Source organism: Cavia porcellus, unplaced genomic scaffold (genome assembly GCF_034190915.1).
Source record: "Cavia porcellus strain 051 isolate PalLab524CR breed Dunkin Hartley unplaced genomic scaffold, mCavPor4.1 scaffold_23, whole genome shotgun sequence".
NCBI classification, from domain to species: domain Eukaryota; kingdom Metazoa; phylum Chordata; class Mammalia; order Rodentia; family Caviidae; genus Cavia; species Cavia porcellus.
The window spans coordinates 30,123,776-30,149,436 of record NW_026947506.1 but is presented as its reverse complement, the minus strand read 5'-3'; the positions used below and the strand labels follow the sequence as shown (position 1 = coordinate 30,149,436).

The following is a 25,661-nucleotide window of genomic DNA, read 5'->3' as shown; positions in this document are numbered from 1 at the left end:
AGGCATGCCTTGATTCAGTGATTTGTGCCTTTATCATACCAGAACTGAGAAATGCTCTGTATTTATAGCCCCTGACAGGTATAAGAAAGCAAATTAAACAAAGTGACAAACACTGACACTATCTCAGGTGAAGGTGACAAAGGTAGGTCTCAGACCTGGAGCAAATCTGCTATGGTCACTAACACCTTCAATGAGGCCATCATACAGGCAGAGGCTGGCCAGAAAAAACAGGCCTGTTTTTGATACAGTCAGGCCAGCATGGTCAAAGAAGAGACAAAGGAAGAAGCTCTGCTCTGTGGGCAGTGAAGAGACCTCAGGGAGCTGCGCCAAGTCCTATGCCCAAAATGCCTCCAGCTCAGTTTACACAGGCCTGCTGAGAAGCCCACACTCAGAGCCTGCTCAAGGGCAGAGTACTGGGGGGCTGTCAAACCTAGAGCTGTTGGGGAAAAGCATGTTGGTGAGCAAGGCAGCAATAGTGCTTTACATATCTAAATTAACTCACTTTGGGACATAATAAAATAAGCACTAGTTCTGAGGAAATGGACTAACTCATCTTCCTGTGAGTGGCACGCAAAGCACACCTGGCTACAGGCCGGAAGTCCACAGGGAACAGCAGCTGTTCTTGTAACTGACCTCATGACCCTGAGATGCTTTCAAGTCAGGACTTCAGCTTTCTCAAATTAATCCTGACAGGGAAACATATGCTTAAGTGGTGTAGCACTAGTTGAAGTGTAGGTGAGGTTGCTGTTTATTGCATTTGATGCATTTACAAAAGGTAATCTGTGGGCTGGGGCAATTCGCACAACAGGATGCCAAAGGCCACATTTTCTGCCAGGAACTCCTGGGCCTTACCTTGGTGCTCAAGAGCCCAGCAGCATTCATCTCCTGCAGGTGCTGTCCAACCACATCCTTCACCTGCAGTGACAGCCCTTCCCTGCCATCATCTATCTGGTCCACCCGCGCTTGCAGTTTCTGAAGTAAGACCGTCAGCTCCCCGAGCTTCTCCTCGTGGTTGTGGCACTGAGCAGAAAAAGAAGTCACCTGCTGCCTCCCATCATTCTCTTGCAGCCACCAGGAAGCCTCTTCCTTATCCTGAGAGGAAATCAGGAAGTCCCAGTCAGTAAATATACCAAGGGGAACCTGGTACAACACACTGATGGCAGGGCCCTGGAAAACACATAGCCCCCTCACCACTGGTGACCACCCTCACGTGAGCAGACTAAAAAGTGATCTTCATTTCCTTCTCTACACTGTCTCTATTTTATAAAATAGTGGCTATTGCTCAGTTAAAACTAACTTAACAATGAAACTGTTTATGCATTATTTGGGCTATTTCAGAATATCTGAGGAGCTTGATACTTAAAAATATTCACTAATACAGACCCCCAACTGAACTACCCTGTGCATTTGTGATACCAGTGAAAATGTCTGCCTTCAGTACCTGCAGTTGAGAAGACCCAGGTCTGAATGTGTCCTTGGGGTCCTCTACCCTCTCTACTGTGCGCACGTCTGTCCAGTTCAACACAGGTAGGAAGGAAAAGAAATCACTCTGACCCCACAGAGAGAGGCCTACACCTGGAAGGAGAGAAAACAGCTACATACATGCCTAAACTGGTTTCCCAAACACATTGTGGTGTTTGATTCCCAGAATGGCACCTGTATAAATGTGTCAATCATCTGTGGCAACTGAGCCTCATCTTACTCACCTACTAAGAGTAATAGTGGGATGAGCAAAATTAAAAACTTGCAAATATTTCGAAGGCACCTAGGAATAAAAATGAAAACCTTTAAATTTAAAAACTCAAAACAAATCCTCTTTTCCCCTCTCAGAAGAAGTACAAAATACTCCCATACTAGACATTAGAAATCGGACATTAGAAATGTAGTTACAGTTCTATTTAGCAGGCTTGCACATACTCACAGGAGCACCTTCCTACAGAGAACACTGACTTTGCACATGAGGTGCCAGCATGAAAAGGACCAGTTAGTTGCCTGAACCCCTTTTCTTGGGGGCCACAGGACCTGTGCTCCAGCCTTACCAGAGCCTCTCACTGGATGACTACAAATTTTCACTTTCCTTAACAACAATACAGGGCTTGCCTGCCCATCTCATGGGCCAGTTTGAAAAACTAAGAACATGAAAACATTTTATAAACTATGAAGTGACTTAACAGTATAAAACATTAACACACCAAATAAAACATGATGGAAGTATATGCTGCACCCCTATAAAACAGTAATACAAACAATAGCCTGGAATTGGCGCAGTGTTTTTTCACACACTATGCTGATGTGGCACCAGCTTGCTTACCTTGTAAGAAGAAACACATTCAGCCAAGAGATCAGAGTAACAAACTGGTACCATCCAATCCCCAGCCACGAGAACACTCCAGAGGCCACCTTCCCTAGGAGTTAGAAAATCAAGCATTGTGAGGAAAGATCTCATGCCACCAAGCCCTGGGGGAATAATTCCCATGAAGGCTGAGCGAGAAGCACAAGGAAATCCCTGGACAGCTTTTCTGAAGTGCTCAGGATGAAGCCAGGGAGCAGTGGCCCAAAATGAGGTTGCTGTCACACAAGAGAGCAGTATGCAGTGCTGAGAAGGACATGGAACGCGACATGGGGAAGTAACAAGTTCATGCACCTCATGTACATGACAGTCAGGCAACCAGACATACACAAACCTCAACACAACAGAAAAACAAGAATACTCATGCAGTCCCTAACATAGCATATTAGCATTTCCAGTAAGAATGAATACATGTTGTATCAAGAAGAATGGGAACCTGAAATGAAAGTTTTATTGGTTAGGCAAATCACTTATTATAGGTGCTTAGCTGCCAAAAGCAATGGAGAGAATGCCAACACAGATGACCAGAATAACCACCTGGAGCAACAATGGCCAACCAAAGGACTGACCACACCGTCTTGGACACAAGCCATCCAGCAGCTCTCACCCTTCCCAGCGTCTGCATGAGGAAGTAACCTGTGACAGAGAAAATGTGTGCAGGAGGGCACCTTCAGACTGACCTCAGGGCACCAGCTCTCCACCTGACAACACAGCAGGTTCTCAGTCACACCCTATGCCTGACTCCCTCCTATTACTAAGACAGTGGTCACCCCAAGGTGTGTGTGTGGGTGCTATTTTAAGGCTAAGCAAGATGTCTGATAAAATTTACTATGACAATCCACTATTATAAAATAGCTTTCATGTACCCTTCCCTGAAGATATATAAAAGGTAAAATGTAATCACCCTGCATAAAATTCAAGCGTGATAGTTAAAAGCTTCCCTTTTAGATATGGCAGTTAATTCTTGTAGGATTCATGCTGCAAACATAATGCAGGTGTTCAAGACAACTGAAATCCAGATCCAGCAGTTGCACGTGCTGGGTAGGAAATGATTACTCAAAGACGACAATGAAGTATATTCCAGAGATTAATAGTTTCCAGTGAAGAATATTTTGAAAAGATGAACTTGGACATTTTAGAGGGCAAAAAGCTGGTCATGAAATAAACTGTTCCATTTTTTCAACAGCAGACACTCAAAGTCTTATAGTAACTTGGTATATGCATGTCAACCCTTGAAATCAATAGTGGCTGATATGCAAGAAATACAACTTAGGATGATTTTTTAAAAATTTGTCTACATGTATAGACAGTTACAACACTTTCTGTGGGTACTGGAACTCACTAAACTCTGGACCTTGCACTTGCCAAGCAGGTCCTTGTGTCGCTGAGCTATATTCCTGGTGAGACACTTATTTTTGAAGCTCAGGTTAAACAAGAGCTGCCAAAAAGAGGGGTGTCTTTTTACTAGCAAAGTTATATGTATGATACGCAAGACATTTCCTCTTTTACATACACTTCCTGGGATATCGAGTACAATTTCTGTGCATGGAGTGGTCAAGTGGCTATTGCTCCAATACAGGAGGATGATGTGTCTTTGCTCAACTTTTATTATCACCACAAATACTGAGTTTCACATGTATTTTATTTACACTAAGCTCACAAAGAAGCTTTTTAGGAGACTCCATATTTTAAGCTACACCTGACAATACTCTTGTTTACTAAAGTGCTTTAAACACTTGAACTGCACTCATTAAACAGGGACAGTGGCACTGTGACAGGGTATAACAACACAGACAAGGGACAAGACACAACCTGCACGGGTGCAGAGGTGCCCCATGGCCCCCACCACCCTGTGTAGCTTGGATGGTTGCCAGCGGGCGGCTGTATGTGTCTCGAGGTGCTTCTTCCCCTTACAGTCATCGCCTGTGGGGTGGTGACAAACAGTGAAGTGACAGATTAATACACAAACCTCATCAATTAAACAGTGCAGACAAAATAGAAGATATCAGGAACTCAATTACCAAAAAATATCACAGCAAATACAATCTGGTGGTGGTTAGCTCTTACTACTGAGGAACTGAGCAAGAGCCACACCAGCCTATCCTAACCAGTGGGGCCGCTGAGCTAACTCAGGCTACCATTCCCTGAGGTTAGCTGGCAGGCATCACCACAGGAGGGGGCCCTTCCTCCAACTGCTGCAAGTGGAAGGGAAGTGTACTCACACAGCAACTCCCCGTGTACACTGGGACGATCGGGGTCCTCCCTGGGAAGCTCTGTGACAGTCATTCTCCCACAGTAACTGCGATGAGCTGCAACACATGCAAGAGGTACTTAGGAAGCTCACCAGGGTGAACTCTGTACTCCCCATACCCCCAATAGAGATCACTCCCAAGGCACTTCAGGGTGGCTGACAGCTCCTACAGCGGAATGTAAATACAAGTGACAGGGCTTTGGGTGTAAAGAGAGATTTTAAAGTGCTACGCAGATAATACGATACAAAGAGCGGCTTGCCTAAAACTTTTGGAACATGATTCTACATGCCATGTTAAGTAAACTGGTTTTGCTTATAAAAGGTAATAAGCAAAAGTTTAATGTATTACCTTTCATGTTAAAGACCTTTTAAAATGTTTAACTGTTGAACAGTTTTCAAAACTGAACTATGTACAGAGCATAGGAACACCTTCGCAAGCTCCCATAGTTAAGACCCTTAGAGAGCAGCCAGGAGGAAGCAGTCCCAAGACCATGTGAGAGCATGAGCGAAGATTCTTACAAGGAAAGCATTTTCTCCACCTTGAAAGCATTATTTGGTGGAGAAAAAGAAGAGGGAAAAAAATTTTTTAAATACCTTTTGATTCACGGCTTTTTGATTTATAGCTTTCTGATTCACAATCTTTTGATTCATAACTTTTCAATTTGTAATTGTTTGATTCACAATAGAGCTTCATTAAAACCACTTGAAAAAGTTGAACTAAGAATGATGAAAAAGATGATGAAGTATATCTGGCCAGCCACAAAGTCCTATCCAAGTAGAAAGACACACCGCCTATTAAAAAACCATGAACACATGTTATTTCTTCCAATAAAGTGAACATTTTCTCCCCTGACCAGCCAAATGGCCAACTATTAACTTCACAAAAAGCAGAATCAAAGCACTTTAAAAATGCACACAAAATAGGACAGCCTGGGAAGTGTCTTCAACAGTGACAGAGATGAAGCTACGCAAGAAGCCATTGCAACAGCTTCCTCCATAAAACCTCCCCACTGTAGAACTAAAAACTCTACAATATTTGATCTTGCCAAAGATCAGCCACCTTAGATAACCTCTGATGCTCCAGTCTGGGGTTTTTTAAAAAAAGGCTTTATTAGTTTTAAAAGAACAGACTGGGTTGGGGAAACAGCTCAGTGACACAGCACCTATCTGGGAAGCATAATGCCCTGAGTTCGATTCCCAGTACCAAGAAAGAGAAAAGAGAAAAAAAAAAAAAAGAAAAACAGGCAAAAGGTTATTTGTGAGTAGAACCACGTAGTGGAAATACACAAACCTGAGGAAATGAGCCCCAGTGCCAATTCTGTTTTACACAGCACACATTTTGCATAGAGGCTGGTAAAAGCAGCAAAAAATTTTATTAGAGATAATGGATGGCAATCTGATAGTAAAAAATTACCTAATTTCACTTTTTAAAGTTCATCATGTTGGCAAGATTCAGATAAACAAAAATGAGACTTGGCAAGAATATGGGAATCCTGGGTTACAAGTCAAAAGGTAGAGTAAAGGTAGGCAAAAGGTAGGCATGTGTAATACCAGGAGTTCCATGCCCAGCACCAAAAAAATAAAAAGGAGGGGAGAAGAAAGGGCACGCTTATCTGGATGTAGGAAAGAGTAATTTGAGTTGATCTTTAACAAAGGCAATTGGAAGAACATAAAGTGAACAATTCCATTCTATTTCCAGCTTGCTTACATGAGAAAGGCCTGTAGAACACACCTGAATACAACCACAGAAACAATGTTTTTACTTGTGTAAAGACATAAATAAAACCTGGATATGAATGAATGGATTTTGATCATAAAGGCAAGGAGAGACTAAAAAGAATGAAATTAATCTCAATTAAATTATAATATGTAAGTTATAAAACAGTTAATGTATTTCCTATGAGAACGCAATAGCTGAGTGAAATTTAATACAATGCTACTGAACTGTATACTTTAAGATGACTAATGGTTAATTTTATGTGAGATGAATTTAACATGGTAATGATGGGATCGTAATTCGTAAGTCTTACTGCTGGGCTGCTCTGAATCACCGGTGATATTGTCCTATCTGGTGGCACTTGTACATCCATGAGGGGGTATATAAGCCACCTGAGGAGATAGTTATGTGTACTGGTGGTTCAGGCTGAAGACAACTGCTAATCATTTTTTAAAAAGCAAGAATCAAGTTGACTAGTACCCCAGAAGCCTAGTAGCATCTAGGGACATCCAGTTCAGTCCAAGTCCCATACCTACCAACAGGTTTCTTTCACTAGCTAACCCCTGGTGCTTGCTGGAGAATGGGCTCTGTGAGCATCTATGCAGTCCGGGGCCAGGGTAAATGCTGAGTGATACTGGCTGGTACTGAAGTACTCAACCACAACATGGTCCTCAAAGTGCAAGGAAAGTCACACCACTTAGACTCTGTATCTCTCCTTCCCCTTTTGTATCACTCAGTGAACATTTAATTTGTATCACTAAATACATTTAATGCAAGATATGTAAGACTTACAGACTGGCTTACAATGGCCACCTACACAGTCAGGTGTGGGACAGTGCAAAAGGACTGTTGCTAAGCACCCAAAGGATTCAAGTGAAGGCGTCCTGTGTGACTCTATACCAAGAGGCTGAAAGGTCTACAAGAGGAGGCTATGGGTCTGTGATGGAGGCTGAAGAGTCTGCACTGGTAGCCAGGACACTAGCCAAGGTGAAAGTGAAGACTGGAGCACCTCCAAAAACCAGAGGCAAGCCTTGTTTCCCATTATATCGTTCAGGTGACAAGCCCACCCAGGGTGGGGCCTCAGTAAATCCCCTCAGCCATACCTAGAACTACGCTGATCCAATTTCCTTGAGTGATTGTTACTCAAGTTTACTTAGTTAACTAACACAATCTATCCTTGTCAACTTGACACTCAAACATATTTCTTTAACCACAGTCTTCAGATACAAAGACAAGTTCATAATCACACCTAACATGTTACAAATATTCTATACACAAACAGAAATGCACTAATTCACTCCCCAGAATAGAAGGCAAGTTTTCTTTAGGTGATGCTTGGACTAACATTTCATAACTTGAACATGATAACGTAGGTTTAACAATACTTAAGAACCAATATAAATCTATCAACATTGTATTACCTAGGAAGCATATTAGGAGAGAGCTATAACAATTACACTCTTGTTTCTGTTGCTGATCATGGGGTTGTAGCTAGTATTTAGAGTTATCTTTTTCTACTATTCTGTATTCCCTTGGCATTCAGCAAGCACCTCAGCAGGTCTTGGTTCTTTCCCTGGTGAGGTGACCCATACCTTCACTCCTGAAGGTTTTAGGTATCTGTCATCCTGCCTGGATTGGGTTGTTGTAGTTTCCACTGACTTCTAAAACAGGGCATAGTAGTATTAAGAAGCCCCCTAAGGGATCTCCACACTCCAAGTATATTCTTTTTCCTGCATTGTGGAGCTATAGTTCAATTTCCCCTTAACAGTCTGGGTAATCATCCCTGACAACATTGTGACTCTCTTTGTAGCTTGTTTACTTAGAGGCATGAGGACATCAAAATGACTAGGATGAAGTCTTAGCTTCCAGTTTAATAGCATCATTGTTGTGCTTCCTGATACAGCCCTTCCCACCTCTAGAACTTGAGTTCAAAAGTCATAGGAACAGGAACCAAAAATTTTGCTCATGGATCACTAGAGGTAATGGCGAGTAGTGTTATTCTCACTTTCACCCTTTGATTCCTGGACCCACGAATCCTGGCTATGAGACACACAGTACCATACAGTAGACACTGATTCAAAGCATATATGGACATTTTAAGAATGTTGCCCTGGTTGCAAGATACTGTCACCAGCTGGTGCTGTAACTGTGTCTTCAAAACACTATTTCACTTTTCTATCAGTCCAGCTGCTTCTGGATGATGATTTAAAAAAAAAAAAAAAAAAAAAAACATGGTTAGATTAGTGAATACCATGAGCACAAGCCCATTGCCTCACTTCTTTGGCCATAAAATGTGTTCCTTGGGCAGAGGCAATGCTGTGCAGAATTCCATGGCAGTGGATAAAACATTCTCTAAGTCCATGGATGGTAGCTTTGGCAAATGTATTATGTGCAGGGAAGGCAAATTCATATGCAGAGCAAGTGTCTATGCCAATAAGAACAAAGTGCAGTCCTTTCAAGATGGGAGTGCTTTAATATAACCAACGTGTTACCAGGTCACAGGATGATCACTCCAGGAAATGGTGCCACACCAGGGATTCAATAAGTCTCTGCTGCTGGCATGCTGGGCATTGAGCAGTGACTATAGCCAAGTCAACCTTGGTGAGTGGGAATCCATGTTGCTGAACCCATATATAACTTTCATCCCTGCCATCATGGCCACTGGGCAATGACAGAAACAGCTGAATAAAGAGGTTGATCACTATCTCCAAAACAGATTATCCTACCCATTTCTACTGAGGTCACTTTTTGGTGAGTGTTAACACAGGATACAAATATTTTTTACATTCCTTGCTCATATGGAGAGGTCTCTCCAGATACCCCAAATACCTCTGTCACCAATTTTCCAGTCATGTTCCTTCCACGTTCTGGACTATTTGGCCAGACCATTAGCTACAGCACATAAATCAATATATAGTAGCATATCTGGCCATTTCTCTTTCCAGGCACAATGTATTACCAGATGCACTGCCCGAAGTTCTATCCACTACAAAGATTTCCCTTCCCCACTATCCTTCAAGGATGTCCTGGAAAGGGGCTATAATGCTGCAGCCATACACCTGGTAGGTGAGCCTGCATAACGTGCAGAACCATCAATAAACCAGGCCCTATCCTTCTCTTCTGGACACCCCATGGGGCCACAGGTACACGATGGGAAACAGAAGGCAATATACCAGGTGCTGCTATGATAGCGCTATTACATGGCATCTTGGCAGCTTCTTTATGTAATTTACTTGTGCCTTCTGGGTCTGCTTGGGCTCTCTCACATATGTACCATCTCCATTTACTGATGGGCTATTGCTGAGGATATCCAACTTCATGACTCAGTGGATCAGATTAATACCCAGCTCATGCTTAGGGAATATGGTAACCTGCTGTCCCACAGTTAATCATTCAGTTTTCACTACAGCTCAGTAGCAGGGGGGCCTGCCAGCAACTCCAAACAGCTTCTCTACCTGCCAGTGACACTTCAGGTACCATGGATCTGCTGGATCATTATGGTTCCAGTGACAGAGTAGCCTGCACAACCTGTTTCAGAGTCTTCTCTTGTGCAGGGCTCCACAAGTAGCTTCCAAGTCACTCAGTAAATGGGTCAGAGTAAAATACCTATATCAGGATGTGTTGCCTCCACAATTCATTAGGCACTGTGCCTCTGCTTTGGTTGTAGGGAGGAACCAGACACAACAACTTATCTTTCACTTTAGACAGGACATTGCTGTGTGCCCCACACCACTGAACTCCTAGAAATTTCACTGAAGAAGGACCCTAAATTTTAGTTAGATTTACTTCCTATCCTCAGACTTGCAAAAGCTTTCTTTTTTTGTCTTTTTCGTTTTTATCGGTACCGGGCATCGAACTCACGACTGCCTGCTTGCAAGGCAGGCACTTATGCCGCTGAGCTAAATCCCCAGCCCCCCCACAAAAGCTTTCTTAACAAACAGTGATTGCTTCTGACTTGATACAATCAATATAATATCATCAATGAAATGGAAGACTATACTATCTTGTGGGAGAAAAAAGCAATCAAGATCCCCGCAAACTAAGTTGTGACACAGGACTGGAGAGTTAATATAACCCTGAGCTAGGACAGTGAAGGTATACCGCTGGTCTTGCCAGCTGAGAGCAAATTGTTTTTGATAGGCCTTATGGATAGTTATGGAGAGGCGACATTTGCCAAATCAATAGCTGCATATCAAGTTATCAGGAGATGTATTAATCAGCTTAAGTAAGTAAACCATATCTGGTACTGCAGCAACTAGAGTGACTACCTGATTCAGTTTATAGTACTCTATGATCATTCTCGGAGACTCATCCATCTTCTGTACAGGCCAATGGGAGAATTAAATGGAGATGTGGTTGGAATCACCACCCCTGCATCCTTCAAGTCCTTGATGGTGGCACTAATCTCTGCAGTCTCTCGATAGATGTAATAATGTCTTTAGCTTAATATTTCACTAGGCAAAGGCAACTCTAATAGCTTCCATTTGGCCTTTCTAATCATAATATAGCCCTCATAGTATACATTAAGGAATCAATGTGAGGATTCTGCCAAGTACTAAGCATATCTATTCCAATTATGCATTCTGGAACAGGGGGAAATAAATGAGCATAGGATGCATTCAAGGAATGACTGGACCTACTATGAGTTGGGCCTTTGCTAAAACTCCATTGATCACCTGAGCTCCTACTCTTATTGGAAGGCAATAATGACACTTTGGATTCCCTGGAATCAGTGTTAACTCAGAACCAGTGTCCAATAAATCTCAAAAAGTCTGATTATTTCCCAACGTACAGTTACTCTGGTAAAAAGCCTTAGATCCCTTTGCAGAAGGACGAGAAAGACTAAGTACAACATAAATTTTTGGTGGTGCACCAGGGTCCTTCCTCAAGAGCACCTGGCCTCCCCTTCATTTAAGGGGTTCTGCGTCTGTAAACTGGCTCAAACCCAGGAACTGGCTGAAGGGCCATGATTCCGTTATTACAATTTGACGCAGGTTTCTGCTCATTTTCCCTTCAATTTTTTCCAACTACATAAATCTAGTAAAAATTTTTAGACTTCCCATCTATTTTACTTTTGGGAACGCTGCAACTAATTAGTCAATGCCATAGGTCTACATGGGCAGGTCCATTCTGATCACTGCTGTGTTGCTGCTGTCCATTAGGATAAGTACCTTGCCTTTGGCGATTTCATGCTGCCCCTTGACCCCTGTCACTCCAAGATACCATCAAACCCGCTGCCTTTATGCCTCCCAATTGAGTAACTACGGTCCTTGCTGTAACGTCTGGCATACAGAGAAGAGCAAGCATACAAGTGTACATCAAGAGCAAGCACAGAAGAAAGGCCTCTTCAAAGATACCAGTGTGCCCCTCACAAATCTGTTTCTCAAGGTGCTAGTGAAGGATACATTTTCTGGATCACCCCGGTAAGGTGGATTAGGTTTAACATGACAAATCCAAACCGGCATTTCCATTTCCCTCAGCCTCTAATTTCCCTCAACAGTAAATCATAGAGTATCTGGTATCTCTAAGTCATTCACGGTGGGCCATCTTTTGATTCATACTTCTTTCAACCAGCCAAAAACTATTAACAACTTTTTGCAACATTAAATTCGCAATCTCTGCTTAACAGGCCCATACTGACAAACTTGGCCTGATCCAGTTATGTTTCTGCCACCATTATCCCAAATGCATAAAATCCATTTCCACATTTGCTCATCAGGTCTCTGCTTATAAAAGTAGAAAACTCAGGAAGTTCTTTGGGAGAAGAGCAGATCTCCTCCAGGGTCATGATGTTCACCTCACCCTTAGTAGCCTTCTGTAATTCCAATCTGTATATAGGCATAGAGGCAAAAGTGGGTGGTGAGGGTGAGTCCTAAGGACTGTCAGCACTATAATGCTTGGTCAACACAGGATTAGTTTCTTCAGATATACTAGCACAGGCCATTACCATGGGGGGGGGGGTGTAGAGATACCTCTACCATTGTGGGTGGGGAAATCTCTTCCCCTGGCAAAATAATCTCATTAGAATCTAGGAGCTCAACATCTTCAGTCTTGTTAGATCCTCCCAAACATCTCCATCCCAGCTTACAGGATCCCATTCTTTTCTGATTAATGCCCTCACCTTTACTTCAGATACTCTTCAAGACTGAGCTTTAAACTTACACTGTATTTCAGCTAACTGAAGCATGAGAGCCTATGTTTGGGTTTCCAGATTTTCCACCCTATGCCTAAAGGAGAGGAGCTTCTTTTTTGGGCCACACTTAGAAACTTTTAAAATTTTTATGTGTGTGTGAAGCTAGTAATTTTGATCTCTGAGCTCTTTATTTTCCTTTATTAATTTGTGCTCACAGGTAGAAGATTTTAGATTTCCTATGGATGTTTTGAACTCATTGTTTTTCTCAACTAGTTTGTCCAGAGATGCTGTCCAGCCAATATCACTGAATTTCCCACTCTGCCAAAAATATTCAAAAGTTTCATATATGGAGTCACTGAATTCCTTACATCTGGCAAGTGTTGAATTAGGATAATCTAACATCTATGTTGCATATTACTTTAGGCAGTTCACACCAAGGACTATCAGAATTTCCCACAGTATCAGAAGGAGAGATCATGGCATCTTATCAAATTTGAGAGCTAACTCCAAGAACCACTAAAGTCATCAGAGAATTTCATCCACCCCCAGTACCAAAATCTGTAGCACTCAGTGCTTGCCAGAGAAAGAGATTTAATCCAAGATATATAAGTATACAAAGATTAACAAGACTGGCTTAAAGTCGTCACCCACAGAGTCAGATGTAGATGAGTACAAAAGGACTGTCTGCATGCTGGAGAAAGAGACAGGTATAGCAAGCTAACTTGCAATATATTTCTCTAAATTCTTAGATGATGGTTTTGAGTTCAACTCCAACAGATATGGTGCAGACAGAGGTCTGTAAAGTCTATTTTGTACCAAAAAAGGAATATATGAACGCAAATTTTTTGAAAGACAGAAACTTACGTTTCAGATTCCTATCCCTGGAATAAATCTTCGATGCAGGCCCGTGGGCAGCAGGGTGGGCTGTGAGCATATCTGTGCGCTCTGAGAGCATGCTGCAATCTCTGCAGGTGTACCCATTGTGGGCTGCTGTGTCTGCTGCCAGGTCGCCATTTCCCTGAGTGGCAGCTTTATTTACACCTAAAGTTTCCAAAAGTACACAAAATCTGTTTATCACAATCTACAGATAACTAATTACAACTTCTATTCTGAAAAGAGTGCAGAAGAAAAGACTTAAGTAATTACCTTTAAGATCGCCATCATCATCAAGACCTGAAAAACACATACATATTTTTGTTGCTGAACAGAACAGGTTCCACCCTCAGAAAAGAGAGTAAAGGTTGCCATGGTGACATGTCAGCACCCAGGCATAGGGTGTATTTATTGGCGAAGGAGCCTGGAGCTGATGCAAACCTCTGCAGACACAGGTAGACCTCTCTCACAGACTTGATGTGGAGATGGCCTCAGAGGAACCCTTGCCCAACAGCACACACTGATCCCAAGGGGCAGGCACAAGTTCAGAGTCAGACATCCAGGACACTCTCAGTACCCATGTGCAAAATGGAGCCTCCTAACTAGAAGCAGTGCTCCCAAAGGAGCAGACAAGATTTCTGGGGTAACCTGGTCTTCGACTCCCTCAAAGGGGCCAGCCAGAACATAAACAGACTTAGCAAGCACCTCTGCACTCCCTATTCAGCTTCTGGATACCATATGTGCATCACACTAGTGAGGTCTTTGGCCAGGACACAACCATCTAACCTTGCTTCCCAGTCAACTCCCCACACTATTCTTTCTCATGACTTGGAAAAGTCTACTGGCTGCCATACTACTTAAATCTTTCTAGAAACACTGGGAATTTCTACACTGCTTTGTTTAAACGAGCAATGTGTTTTATCAGGTAAGGTGGCCCACGCATGTAATGCCAGTTACTCAGGAGGTTGAAGCAGGAGGATCTTAACAAGTTTAAGGCCAGCCTAGGCAACTTAGCAGAACACTGTCTCAAAATAAAAAATTGTTTTAAAGTGTAGCCCAGCGACAAGAATGCTCGCCCAGCACACAGAAGGTCCTGGGTTCAGTATCAGTACTGAAAAAATAATGTATTTAGAAAAGTATCAGATCACTGCCTGATCACTCAATCTTCCACATAATGGACAATTTTACTTTAGTTATACAGGGCAGATCAAAGATATTCCTTCCTGAGTATGCAGAGAACCTGACCTCCCTCTCTGATGTTCCCTTAAGTGGAACATGGTAAACCAGTCCCCAGCCACACCCTGCCTCCTTTCCAGAACAATCACAGGAAAAGGCAGGCTGGAGCCAAGCTGTCTGCATCTTCCAGTGACTCACCCCAGAAGTGGTCCACTTTGGTCTGCTCACGAATCAGAGTCTCATCCAGCACAGGTGGCCTCAGTGGCACAGCACCCTGCAGGTTGCCAGAGCTGCCCTGGCTGATGCTGGAGGATGTAGCCTTCCCTGATAGGTGGTTGACGCTGAAAGAGGCCTGCTTGCTTGTACTTCTGCGCTGTTTTACTGTTCTGGAGAAAAGGGAGTAAGAAACAAGTTTACATACCACTTCCAGTCAATACAAAAGGACGTATTTTACCAACACAAAATCCATTGCTGAGAACGTGGGATTTTAAAAACTATTTTCTAATGCCTTTCCTTCTGTAATAATACATCTATTAGTTAATTTACAAAAAAATTCTAAACTGGGGTCCAACACCTGCCTATAAAATTGTAAACATTTGTTTGTTTTGTTTAAACAAAAAATAACTACAGATTATTTTGTGGCCAATGTCCTGAAACTGAGTCAACTGTAAAATAACCTGAAAGTAAAAATGACTTAAAAATATCCTTTAAGATTTGTAAGTTTAACCCTTGTGCTTATGCTTGCTTCGGCAGCACGTATAGTAACCCCTGTGCTTTTCTGAAATTGGTGGTGGGAAAAGCAGTGACAAACTCACCACTTCAACATGAACAGAGCAGTGACAAACTTACTACCTACACAGGCGTATCCCTGGCCTCCTAGTATCCAGGAGGAACATCAGGGTCTTTATCTCAGCACAGCCTGGTAGGTCTGGAACTGAGCATACTGGAGCCAAGGGGCTCTCAGCTCTGTAATGAAGCTATTGTACTTGAAGCTTACAAGGTGAGGAATCGAATTTTTTAGATAAAAAGCTCCTGGGAGACAGAGAACCATGATTACAGATCTAGGTGCCAGCCATTCCACCATTCCTACTCCAAAGAACTACCTTAACGCAGTAAGTCACTTTCATTCCTTGTCTCTAAATGGCAGAGCCACCCAAATTGTGTGAACTCTGCTCCTTCTTGGCACAAGAGAGGTACCAATATCTCTGGGACTCAAGTGTCCAGAGGAAAATGCACTTGGTATGGGTGAGCACCTCAACTGGCACGGGTGGGCACCTCAATTCACATATCCTGAGACACAAATCACTAACAAGAGAGGCTATCTGTGCTGCAGGTGAAGACCTGACAACACTCTTCCCCCTTCGACATTTAGTAGGTGTTCATTACAAGGACAAGGTGCCCTTGGAGCATGTCTATGTCACCGGGGATCAGTCAGCTCTCAAGAGCATCAGCATACCCACTACACATTGCAGAAGCTCAACACCAGGCACCCATGCATATTCCACAGTCAGTTTGCCTTTATTCACAGCAAAGCTTTACAGGGTGGTTCAGTGTATATGTACACATTCACATGTATACTTAAGTTCAAGAGGGAGAACATGGTCTCACACTAAACAAGCTTCCAAAACTGGTCTTAATGGAGGATGGAAACCATGAAGACAAAGCTAAGTGGTGCTCACTTGGAGGCTCTATCCCTCAGGGAGGCCGTGCTGCTGGCACAGGAGTGTGTATCCATAGCCTGGCTGTCCCCAGAGCTATATGCTGCCGTGACCAGGCGCAAGCTACGACGAGACATCCTTGGAGAATCAAATACAGGATCCAATCTGTGCTCAATCTCAAAATCCAGAGCATCAGATGAGTAACTTGAACTGGAAGGAAAAGATGTCAGAGATAAATCAGGTTTACGGTCCAGGTTTGAAATAAATCAAATAATGAGAAAAATGTGTAAGTTCTTATGAATGTTAAAGAGCAACTATTTGGGTATCACAAACTTTTCTAAAAAGCAAAAGTATGAAGGCACAAAAATCAGTCAATAAATGCTTTCTGTGTCTGCCCTCACTGTGACTCTTACATCCAGAGTATGGAGGTACATAGATGTAGGACTTACCCACTAAAAACAAGTGGCTAGGGGAAGATATAAGAATCTCAAACTATGGGGAATTACAATGACAACATAGAAAAAAAATCAGAGTACACTTAACTAGAAGATACCAGCCCTGACAGAGCAGCTAACAAGAACAGTAGCTACTGTGTGACATTTTATCCAAATGGCCAGTACACCACTGTCATGGCTTGTATCTAGATGTTCTCTCAAAGTCCCATGTGGTCATAGGTGGGGCTCTTTGGAGATAGCTGGATCTAGGATATGTGCTACTGGGATCAAGGACATGATGTGGGGATTGACTATTGGTGTGTCCTAAGTCTGCTTAAGATACAAAGGACAGAAAGAACTGCTGTGTTTTTGTCTGCTGCTTGCTGTCTTTTGCCTGTCCTGCTCTGCCCTGCCCTGGACTGTTTTTCCTCTGTGATGCCTCTCTGCCATGCCACTCCACCTTGGAGCCCCCTGCCCCACTATGAACTACAACCTCTACAAACTGTGGGCTAAGTAAAACCTTTCCTCCTTTAACTCCGGGTGTCACATATTTTTTCTTGATAATGAGCAAAGTAACTAAAACAACAAGCAACATGAGAAAATGGAAACCCATCTAGTAGCAGGAACAGAGCATCCAAGCTAGACACAGACCAAACCACTGTGAATGTGCATGTAACGAAGTCACTTCTTAATCACAGCACTGCAGGTAGCTGAGGTAGGAGGATTACAAGTTTGAGTCCAGTCTAGGCAATTTAGAAAAGACTGTCTCAAAATGTAAAAATATAAAAGATCTCCAAGTGTAGCTCAGTGCAAAGCCTTGGTTCAATCCTGAAAGAAAAAAAAAAGGCATTTCTAATGCTTTCCACATAATTGCTAATCTATGCAAGTAAATAAAAGATGCACCATTCTATGCAGCTGGTATGGTTTTCCAAGTCAAAAAACACTGATGGAAGGAACACCCACTATCTCTCTGAGGGACAGGCAGGCAGTGCACACGCCATTTACCTGGCCTTCAAAGCTGCCCTAGCACTATCATCAGTACCTTCACTGAAGACATAACTCAAAGTCACCCTAGGAAAGAAGCTGCATGCACAGGCATGAGGGTGCAGGGAGAAGCAAGGTTCTGGCTGAACACCTGCTGACATGAGAGAAATGGCACATGACGCCACTGAGAGCTGTGAAGGAGGAAATGGGCAAGTAAGTGAGGGCCTGGCTGTGACAGCCTTCATATCCTGCTAGAAAGCAAAGGTAGGATGTGAGTGTGTGTGTGTACTAGGAGTTCCTACCATCTATCCATGGTGAGGTGACATGCCCAATAGGCAAGACACTTGGCAGCAATGCCATGGGGCTGTGAAATCAGGTCCCATTGAGGGGGCAAGGCTGGAATCTAGAAATCAACAGTAAGGGCTTCCTAATGCATTTGTGCTGGTGTGGTGCACATGTCTATGATCCCAGTACTCAGGAGTTGTGGCAGAAGGATCACTGCATGTTCAAGACCAGCCTGGGCTACAAAGTGGGTTCAAGACCAGGTGAAGGGGCTGGGAATATAACTCAGCAGTACAGTACCTGCCTGGCAAGCACAAAGTCATGAGTTCGATTCGCAGTACCAGCCTGATCATAATGAAAAAGAAAGAAAGAGGGAGGGAAGGCACACTACATATTTTCCAGAATAGGAATATTTTCACAATTACATCCATCATAGACTTATTGATTCAAGGTGCTAAGAAACACATACAGTCAAACCTATCACAAGGTAATCCAAAGTGCCTCCATTCACACAGTGTCACAGCAGGATCAGGGAGAGGGTCTCCATGCAGAAACTGAGGTGGGGGAAAGAGAGGCACCAATGGGCTTAAGCTGGGCATTCAAAGGAGACACTAATTAGGCCAACTTCAGTGGAACTTAAAAGTGGGTCAGTTTCCTTCCAGCAATAGAGTACTGTATAGAGTTAGGATTTTATGTTAACAAACTGTGTTGTTACCTACCAGAACTGATTCTGTAAGTAAGGACTAGCACTATCATCTCCAATTTACCTCTGAACTATATCCTCCCCCACTAGACCCAAGCTGCTTTGCTCCAAGTCCAGAGGATTCCTGGGTCCCTTACCAACCTGGAGTGCTTTAACCTGCACCAGGCATTCAGTCCTATTGGCTGTTTAGAAGTGCAATAAGAGCCCTCACATGAGTGTCTACTGTGGCCTTGCTTGTGGAACAGAATGTTCAACAGGTCAAGCAGAACGTGTCCATACCATGTAACATAGTGAGCCATAAACAGAGCACCAGAGAGCTGTGTGCCACCCTAACTCGCCCTATTTATGTTAAAATAGTCAAAGAAATCTACATAGATCCATACAAGCACAACAGCATGTAGAAGATTCTCTTTTCACTATCTGCTATATGGTCACAAAGGTACTTCACTGTGAGCTGGAGGCTGCTGCACTTTCCAGTCAAGGCACTGCAATAGTACCCATGCAGAGGCACCAAAGGGAACAAGGTACACACAGTACCAGCAACCTCAAGTTTTAGACCCCAGTTTCTATTCCTAACCCCAACAGGACATGGGGCCTGACTTGGACAGATTCCTGGGGCTCAGCTGCTTATCTGACGTGTCTTCCCTGACTGCTAGGAGTGTGGCTCACAAATGACACAACCTGGCCAGACCTCCGAATGTCTCCTCAGATGAGGGCACCCAGGGTCAGATGCAGGGAGGACCCTATGCCTCCAATAACATAGAGGGGTAAGTCTGAGAGCATCGCACTAGGAGGCAATTTGCTCCTGTCTCCATCCTGCAGATCCCACACTGCCTGGCCATCTGTGTGCTGGTGGTCACCTGTTCCCCATCCTTCCTGGGTGTCCATCTCTCCTCTTTCATCTAGAAGGCCTTGCTCCTTCCGAGAAAATCACCAGAGTGTCTCACCCATACACCAGACCTATATGAAGGCCCAGCTTCTGCCTGGCCTTTACCCTTTGTGCACCTAGTTCTGTGACATGATGAGTGGTCAGGGAATTCCCAGATACATGGTGAGTGTGTGTGACTGGAAGTGTATTTCTCAATCAGATTCACATTTGATTCAGAAAGTGGGTGGCTCTCCTAATGAGGTGGGCTGCATCTAATCAGGTGAAGACATGGACAAGAGGGTAAAACCTCTCCCAAGCAGGAAGCCACGCAGCCAGTAAGTTAGGTCATGGGCTCTTCCTGGGTCATAAGCCCAAAAGTGCCAATTGGAACCACCCCCTGGCTCTCCTGGGCTGCAGCTGCTGACTCTGCTGTGCACCCTGGGACCTGCCAATTTTCCTGCACGCAGTCTCTCTTTTCTGTCTGTCTGTCTGTCCTCCTCTCTCCCTCTCCTCTGGGAACCCTGGCCCACACCTGTCCTTCCTGATGCAATGGAAAGTAAATTTGACACTGTTGTGGCTTGTTTAAACGTCGCTCCAAAACCTCATGCAGTCATGAAGGTGCTAATCTAACATTTATGACTGGCTCCTTGTCTAGTGCTGGAGTTAACAGAGTGAGCGCTGCACCTGCCCAGGGGCAGAGCCGGCATACAATATAATGGAGGGAAGGAGGTGCACTTTCCCCTTTTTGCCCTTTTCGCTCTTGTTGCTTGTGGCTGCCATGAACAGCTGTATCTTAGCCACGTCACCATGCCTTGGAGTCATACAAGCAAGGACTGAAACCTCCAAAAACTGTAAGCTGAATAAATCTTTCCTTCCTTCGTTTTGGATGTCAGGTGTTGTGTCTCAGCAATGAAAGAAAAGTAACCAAGACAGACATTCAGCCCACATTTCTTCCCCATCTCTAGGACCCTTCTTCCTGCAAAGGGCACTTCTGGTCCTCTTTCTCTCTCTCTCTTTCTACTCTCTACTGGCTTCTTACCAGCAGCCATCTACACAGGCTCTCAGCTGTGCCCTCTCCTCCAGCAGGAAGAGAAAGCTGCTTGCCTCAACTGCCCTCCTGCTTTCAGCTGCTCCATTGGGGCCTGGGACAACTCAGTGCAGGTGTCTGTCCTTCGCCTGGTGTAGAATTAGCTCTCAGGACAACCCTGGTGCATTCATGCAGCCATATTCCCATTCTGTTGGAAGCTCACCTGTCACTGGAGGACAAAAGAGCCAGAGATCGCCCCTGCCCTGCAGATTACTCTGAATGAGGTGAGAGGCACTGGACATCACCATCTGTAACACTCACAATGGAGGGAAGTTGATGGGGACCTGACAATTGATGGGGACCTAACAACGAGTAACCCTAATACCGTAAGAGCATAGATGACAGATACCAGGCGCCTCCCCCAGACTAAGGTGCCATTTACTATTGCACCACTGTCTCCATCCTGCAGATCCCACACTGGCATCCTGCTGATCCCACAGAGGCATTCCAATAAAGAAAGAAGCAAAAAAAAGATGACCAACTTTCAGATCTAACATCACTCTGCAGGAAATATAGGTAGAGACCCAAGAAAGATGCCAGGGATATGGTTCAGTGGCACAGGACCTGGCAAGCACAAGGTCATGAGTTTGATTTCCGGTACCAAAAAAAAAGGTCTAAGAAAAAAAAAAATCAACTGGGTATGGTGGCACAGGACTGTAATCCCAGCACTCTGGGAGACTCAGGCAAGAGCATCTCAGGGTCAAAGGCAACCTGGGCAACTTAACAAATTAGCAAGACTCAACCTTAAAACTAAAAATTTTAAAAAAGGATGTAGCTCACTATGAAGGTGTTGGGTTTGGTCCTTGATACAAAGATAAAAACAATTCCGGGGATACAGCTAGTGGTGCGAACATATGCCTGGCAAGTACAAGGTCCCAAGTTCAATTCCTGACACATACACAAAAAAATAGAAGGACCATGATTAGGCTGGGTTGATTTAAAAAACTGATTATAAAAACCAAAGTTGATGATCTGGAAGAAACTGGAGAACTGACTACACAAGAGATATTAAGGACCTGTTTAAATTTACTGGGGCTGACTATCTGGGACACATCTATAATCTTGGCACTTCGGAGGATGAGTCAAAAGGACAACTACTGAGCTTGAGGGCAGCCTGACTTACATAAGGAGACCCTGTCACACACACAAAAATAAATAAACAAAATGAAACAAAGTAAAATTACTGTCCTGGAGTTTTGATGTAATGCTGATATTTTGGCTGGTTATTTAGAATAACGCATGGAGAATGGAATAAGTCTTGGTCAGGCAAACAGGCTTCTTGCTATACTTTGAATTTCACATTGTGAGACATCTTCTACAAGAAAAAAACTTAAACACGCAGAGTGACAAGAATGTTAGAAAATCATGTGTTCACTGAACTTGCTAAGAACTAGCAGAAGGGCAGTGCTGGAACCTGAGGTGAAGTGTTACTGCAAGAGTGTGGACATGAGCCCCCCACCTGCAGGTGGGGAAGGAGCAGTGCCTGGTGACCAGGCTCCCAACCAGACAGAAGACAAGGAGCTTCTAGAGCAGAGGCTGGCAATAGGACAGCAGAAAATAAAAGGACTAACACAGACACTGTGTGAGCATGGGACACTGGCAGCTGACACAGGGCCCTGGGGCCACATCAAGGCCCATGTCAAGCCTGCTCTGGCTCTCTCTGCCAGTCCCAGTCCCCCATCTTTCCTCTCTTCTGTCTGCCCTGCTTGCTGTCCCTTGGTGAGTGGCAATCTTACCTACCCTTGGGGGCCTGTCACTACATACCGATGACTGCTTATCTAGCTTAACTGCTGAGTCTTCTGTTGTTGGTCAACTTCTCCCCACCTTCTCCACTTCTCAGCTCCAATCCCAGCAGCCCCCACATTTTTCCACTCACTTCCCCTCCTGAACCTCTGCTGCACGGCTGACATCCCTGCTCCAGCCTACCCTCACCCAGCCTGTTCCTCGCCACCATTAGTCTTACTGTTCTGTAAGACACAGTTCTGGGGTGAAACACAGTCTCCTGGATTGAAACTACATGCTTCCCACTTCCCTTAAATAAAACTTAAATTTCCAACACAGCTTAGGACACCACACCCGGTCAACTCCTGCCCACCTGCTTTATCCACAGGTCTGACTGAGGAAAGGCTGTGATTTCAATAAAATTATTTAGTGTAACTTTCCCGCTATATAGACTAGGATAAGCATTTTTTAAAAAACTATACTTAAAATGGGTCATAAAAGCTAAAAATAAATTACCAAGAATAACTGTTTTTATGCTCCACAGCAGGAACAGGGAGCAACTTCACTTGAGCTGGCCAATCAGTCTGTTATGACACTCGAGAGCTCCTCACAGAGACAGAATGCGTCCCTGGGCAGAGATGACGGGGCCTGGAATCATGAATAGAAGCTCAACTGTCAAATGTGAGATCCGAACAAACACTGCTAATAAGTATTTTTAAAAAGCTTTCTAATTTTCTTAAGGTTTCCTTACGTTTGCACCATTGAGAAGATAAGCCACTGTAAGATGATATAAGCACTCTCTCTGCGTGCCGTTAGGTATCGTGCCAAGGAGCCCAGCTTTTTCTACCTGCAGGCACATCCTCATCAACCTAGTAACAGAGCTCCGTTTGGCATGATGCCATCACTGTATGTATGGAGTTCCACCTCAGTCATCCTTTCTATTTAACATGGCAGGTCAAATTAGAACTCAAATTTTAAATTTTAGGGTATCAGACCATAAACAGACACACAAAATGGCAGCTGATCAAAGTCATGCTCTTGAAACCGTTGTCTTTCAAAATATTCTTTGACGTTATTTCTGTCAACTCAGAAACACCAAGCCGTCTGGATAAAATCACAAAAAACCAGCCCCACCACTTATTTGTCCCCACAATCACAGTCTGTGGCTGGTGTTCAAGCAGCAAATCACTAGCAGTGACTCACATCTGTGTCACCAGAGGCACTGACACAAAAATGTGTGGTCTTCAGAGCAACCACACAGCCTCTGTGTAGGCTCAGCAGTGCTGCAGTTTTAATGCAACATAAGGCTGAGGGTTTTTCACTTTCTAAGACAGAACACAGATCTGGTGGCACTCTGAAACTCCCGCAGGTCTGCACACAGGAGGAAGGTTTGGCCTCAAGGGCAAGCCTTGGGCCAAACCCAAACTGCACCCCACCTGAGTGCTCACCTGAGTGCATAGGTATAGCCGGTGTTCTCCGGCACACACTGGGGTGGGGTATATGTGTGCAGTCGAGAAAAGTCCATGTTCACCGTCTCAGCATACTGCAGGGATAAAAGGACAAGAGTGTTAAAGGGTTATTAAAACTTCAACAACACAAAGCCAGCAATCATCTTTGATTTTTGTTTTTAAACAAAGTAGACAAGTTTTCTTAGTTACAGGTCCAGTCTGTTCCCATTAATGTACCAAAAGGAAGAGTAATAGGAGAAATTTAAGACTTACAAACACTGAAGTACTTCAAAGTAATTCAAATTCCTTTTTTCAAAATGTATTTTTAAATTCCTAACAATGTCAACATGTTTCTCAGTCTTTGGGAATAAGGCTTTATTGTTATTAACTAAAATAGTAATTTAATACTTTTCCCAGATAACCAAGATTTTCACAAGCACCTCCAAATCAGAAAACAAACTATGAGATGAATAGTCTAGGGCATTGTTTATACTTCTTTTTCTCTCCAAGAAAACACAGATTATTTTTTAAATTAAAAAGCAGCATCCGTCCTCATTCTGTGGATGAGCAGGAAGGAAATTGGGGCTCTCCTGGAGCACAGAATAAGCACTTCTTGGTTTCATTTAAAAAAAAAAAGTGGCAGCCAGGGGTGTGGCTCGTGCTTGTAATCCCAGCACTCCAGAGGCTGAGGCAGGAGGATCACTGTAAATTCGAGGCCAGCCTGAGCTACACAATGAGTTTAACGCCAGCCTGGACTACATACTGAAAGCCTGTCTCAAAAAGCTAAAAAAAAAAAAAATCATATATGACAGTACTCTCTAAAAAGATACTTTTCAACATTAAATACTCATAGAAATGAAGACCACAGTAGACATTAAAGTTTTATTGCACCAGAAGGACTGCTGCAAGTTCGTTCAAGGGCAGCCTGGGGTACTCAGTGAATTCAAGGCCATCCTGAATCATAGAAGAAGACTGCCTAGAAATCAAAATAAAATAAAACAAAATTTTACTGCATCAACTACTTTCTTTTCTTTTGAAGCATTGTCACACTCTATCATTCAAGCTGGTGTCCAAATCCCAGCCCAAGCAAGTCTCCCACCTCTGCCTCACAAATGCTGGGATAACAGGGATGCTCCATGAGCTTATTAATTTAATTTCAACAGATAGCACAAAACTCCTGCACTTAAAAAAAAAAAATCACCCCTGCTCCATGAGCCCTACCCAGAATACACTGACAAGAAGCCGTCACTCCTTGTCATTCTGTTTGCTTACATGGTGTCTTTTCACAAGTGAAACTATATAACACTTAATGCCTGTTTAACTGCCTCAATCTCCCTCTTGCTACTCTAACATTTAAACCAACACAGAAAACAGTATCAAAGCTCGGAGGCCCACACTTCCACACTTGCTCTGCCCACTGTAGAAAGGTTCTACACAATACCCTTCAGAACAGGACCACATCTAGAAGCAAAGTAATAATGGCTACTGACTATTGTTTGTTGGTAATTTACTAAACAACTATAAAATGCGGGGCTGAATAACGTACCATCATACTGCTCTCATTTTTGTGGGTGGACTAAGGCAAGAGAATTCCAAGTTCAAGCACAGCCTGGGAAACTCGGGGGGGGGGGGCTAGAGAAGGCCCTGGCCTCAATTCCCAGTACCATAAAAAAGAAACAAAAAAACCAACTTCATAACTTCATCCACCAAAGTGATTTTTAACTTTGCAGTTTAATGATATTTACCTGAGGGGAAGAGGAGTTGAAGGGAGGAGGGGGTACTAAGCAAAAAAAAAAAAAAAAAAAAAGAAATGGAATTAAGATACATCACACACAGGTACAAATTCCCTATGATGAATACAATCATTATGTATATCTAGATTGTATCAATAAACTTAATAAAAGAAATAGTTATTGTACCTGAACTGTTCACCATCACTACCCTCAAAGTCTGTAGAAAATGCTATGAAGGAATG

At 43.5% G+C, this 25,661-nt stretch overlaps 1 protein-coding gene across 9 annotated transcripts in view; it reads right to left on the bottom strand.

Moving 5' to 3' along the window:
* Nucleotides 1–25,661, bottom strand: part of Sun1 (Sad1 and UNC84 domain containing 1) — a 58,608-nt gene that overhangs the window by 16,129 nt on the left and 16,818 nt on the right. For 3 of the 9 annotated variants that reach the window (XM_063233987.1, XM_063233988.1, XM_063233986.1), the window contains exons 2-14: nucleotides 23,687–23,781; nucleotides 16,180–16,368; nucleotides 14,699–14,886; nucleotides 13,598–13,624; nucleotides 13,316–13,492; nucleotides 5,196–5,393; nucleotides 4,573–4,659; nucleotides 4,163–4,273; nucleotides 2,888–2,986; nucleotides 2,312–2,405; nucleotides 1,707–1,765; nucleotides 1,442–1,575; nucleotides 853–1,092 (exon numbers count right to left, since the gene is read on the bottom strand). In XM_063233987.1, coding sequence (XP_063090057.1) covers nucleotides 853–1,092; nucleotides 1,442–1,575; nucleotides 1,707–1,765; nucleotides 2,312–2,405; nucleotides 2,888–2,986; nucleotides 4,163–4,273; nucleotides 4,573–4,659; nucleotides 5,196–5,393; nucleotides 13,316–13,492; nucleotides 13,598–13,624; nucleotides 14,699–14,886; nucleotides 16,180–16,368; nucleotides 23,687–23,763 — 1,680 coding nt within the window. In that variant the 5' untranslated portion in view covers nucleotides 23,764–23,781. Of the gene's footprint in view, nucleotides 1–852; nucleotides 1,093–1,441; nucleotides 1,576–1,706; nucleotides 1,766–2,311; nucleotides 2,406–2,887; nucleotides 2,987–4,162; nucleotides 4,274–4,572; nucleotides 4,660–5,195; nucleotides 5,394–13,315; nucleotides 13,493–13,597; nucleotides 13,625–14,698; nucleotides 14,887–16,179; nucleotides 16,369–17,243; nucleotides 17,421–22,754; nucleotides 22,887–23,686; nucleotides 23,782–25,661 lie in introns of all 9 variants that reach the window. The other 6 variants (XM_063233992.1, XM_063233990.1, XM_063233989.1 and 3 more) reach the window with 6 other exon arrangements.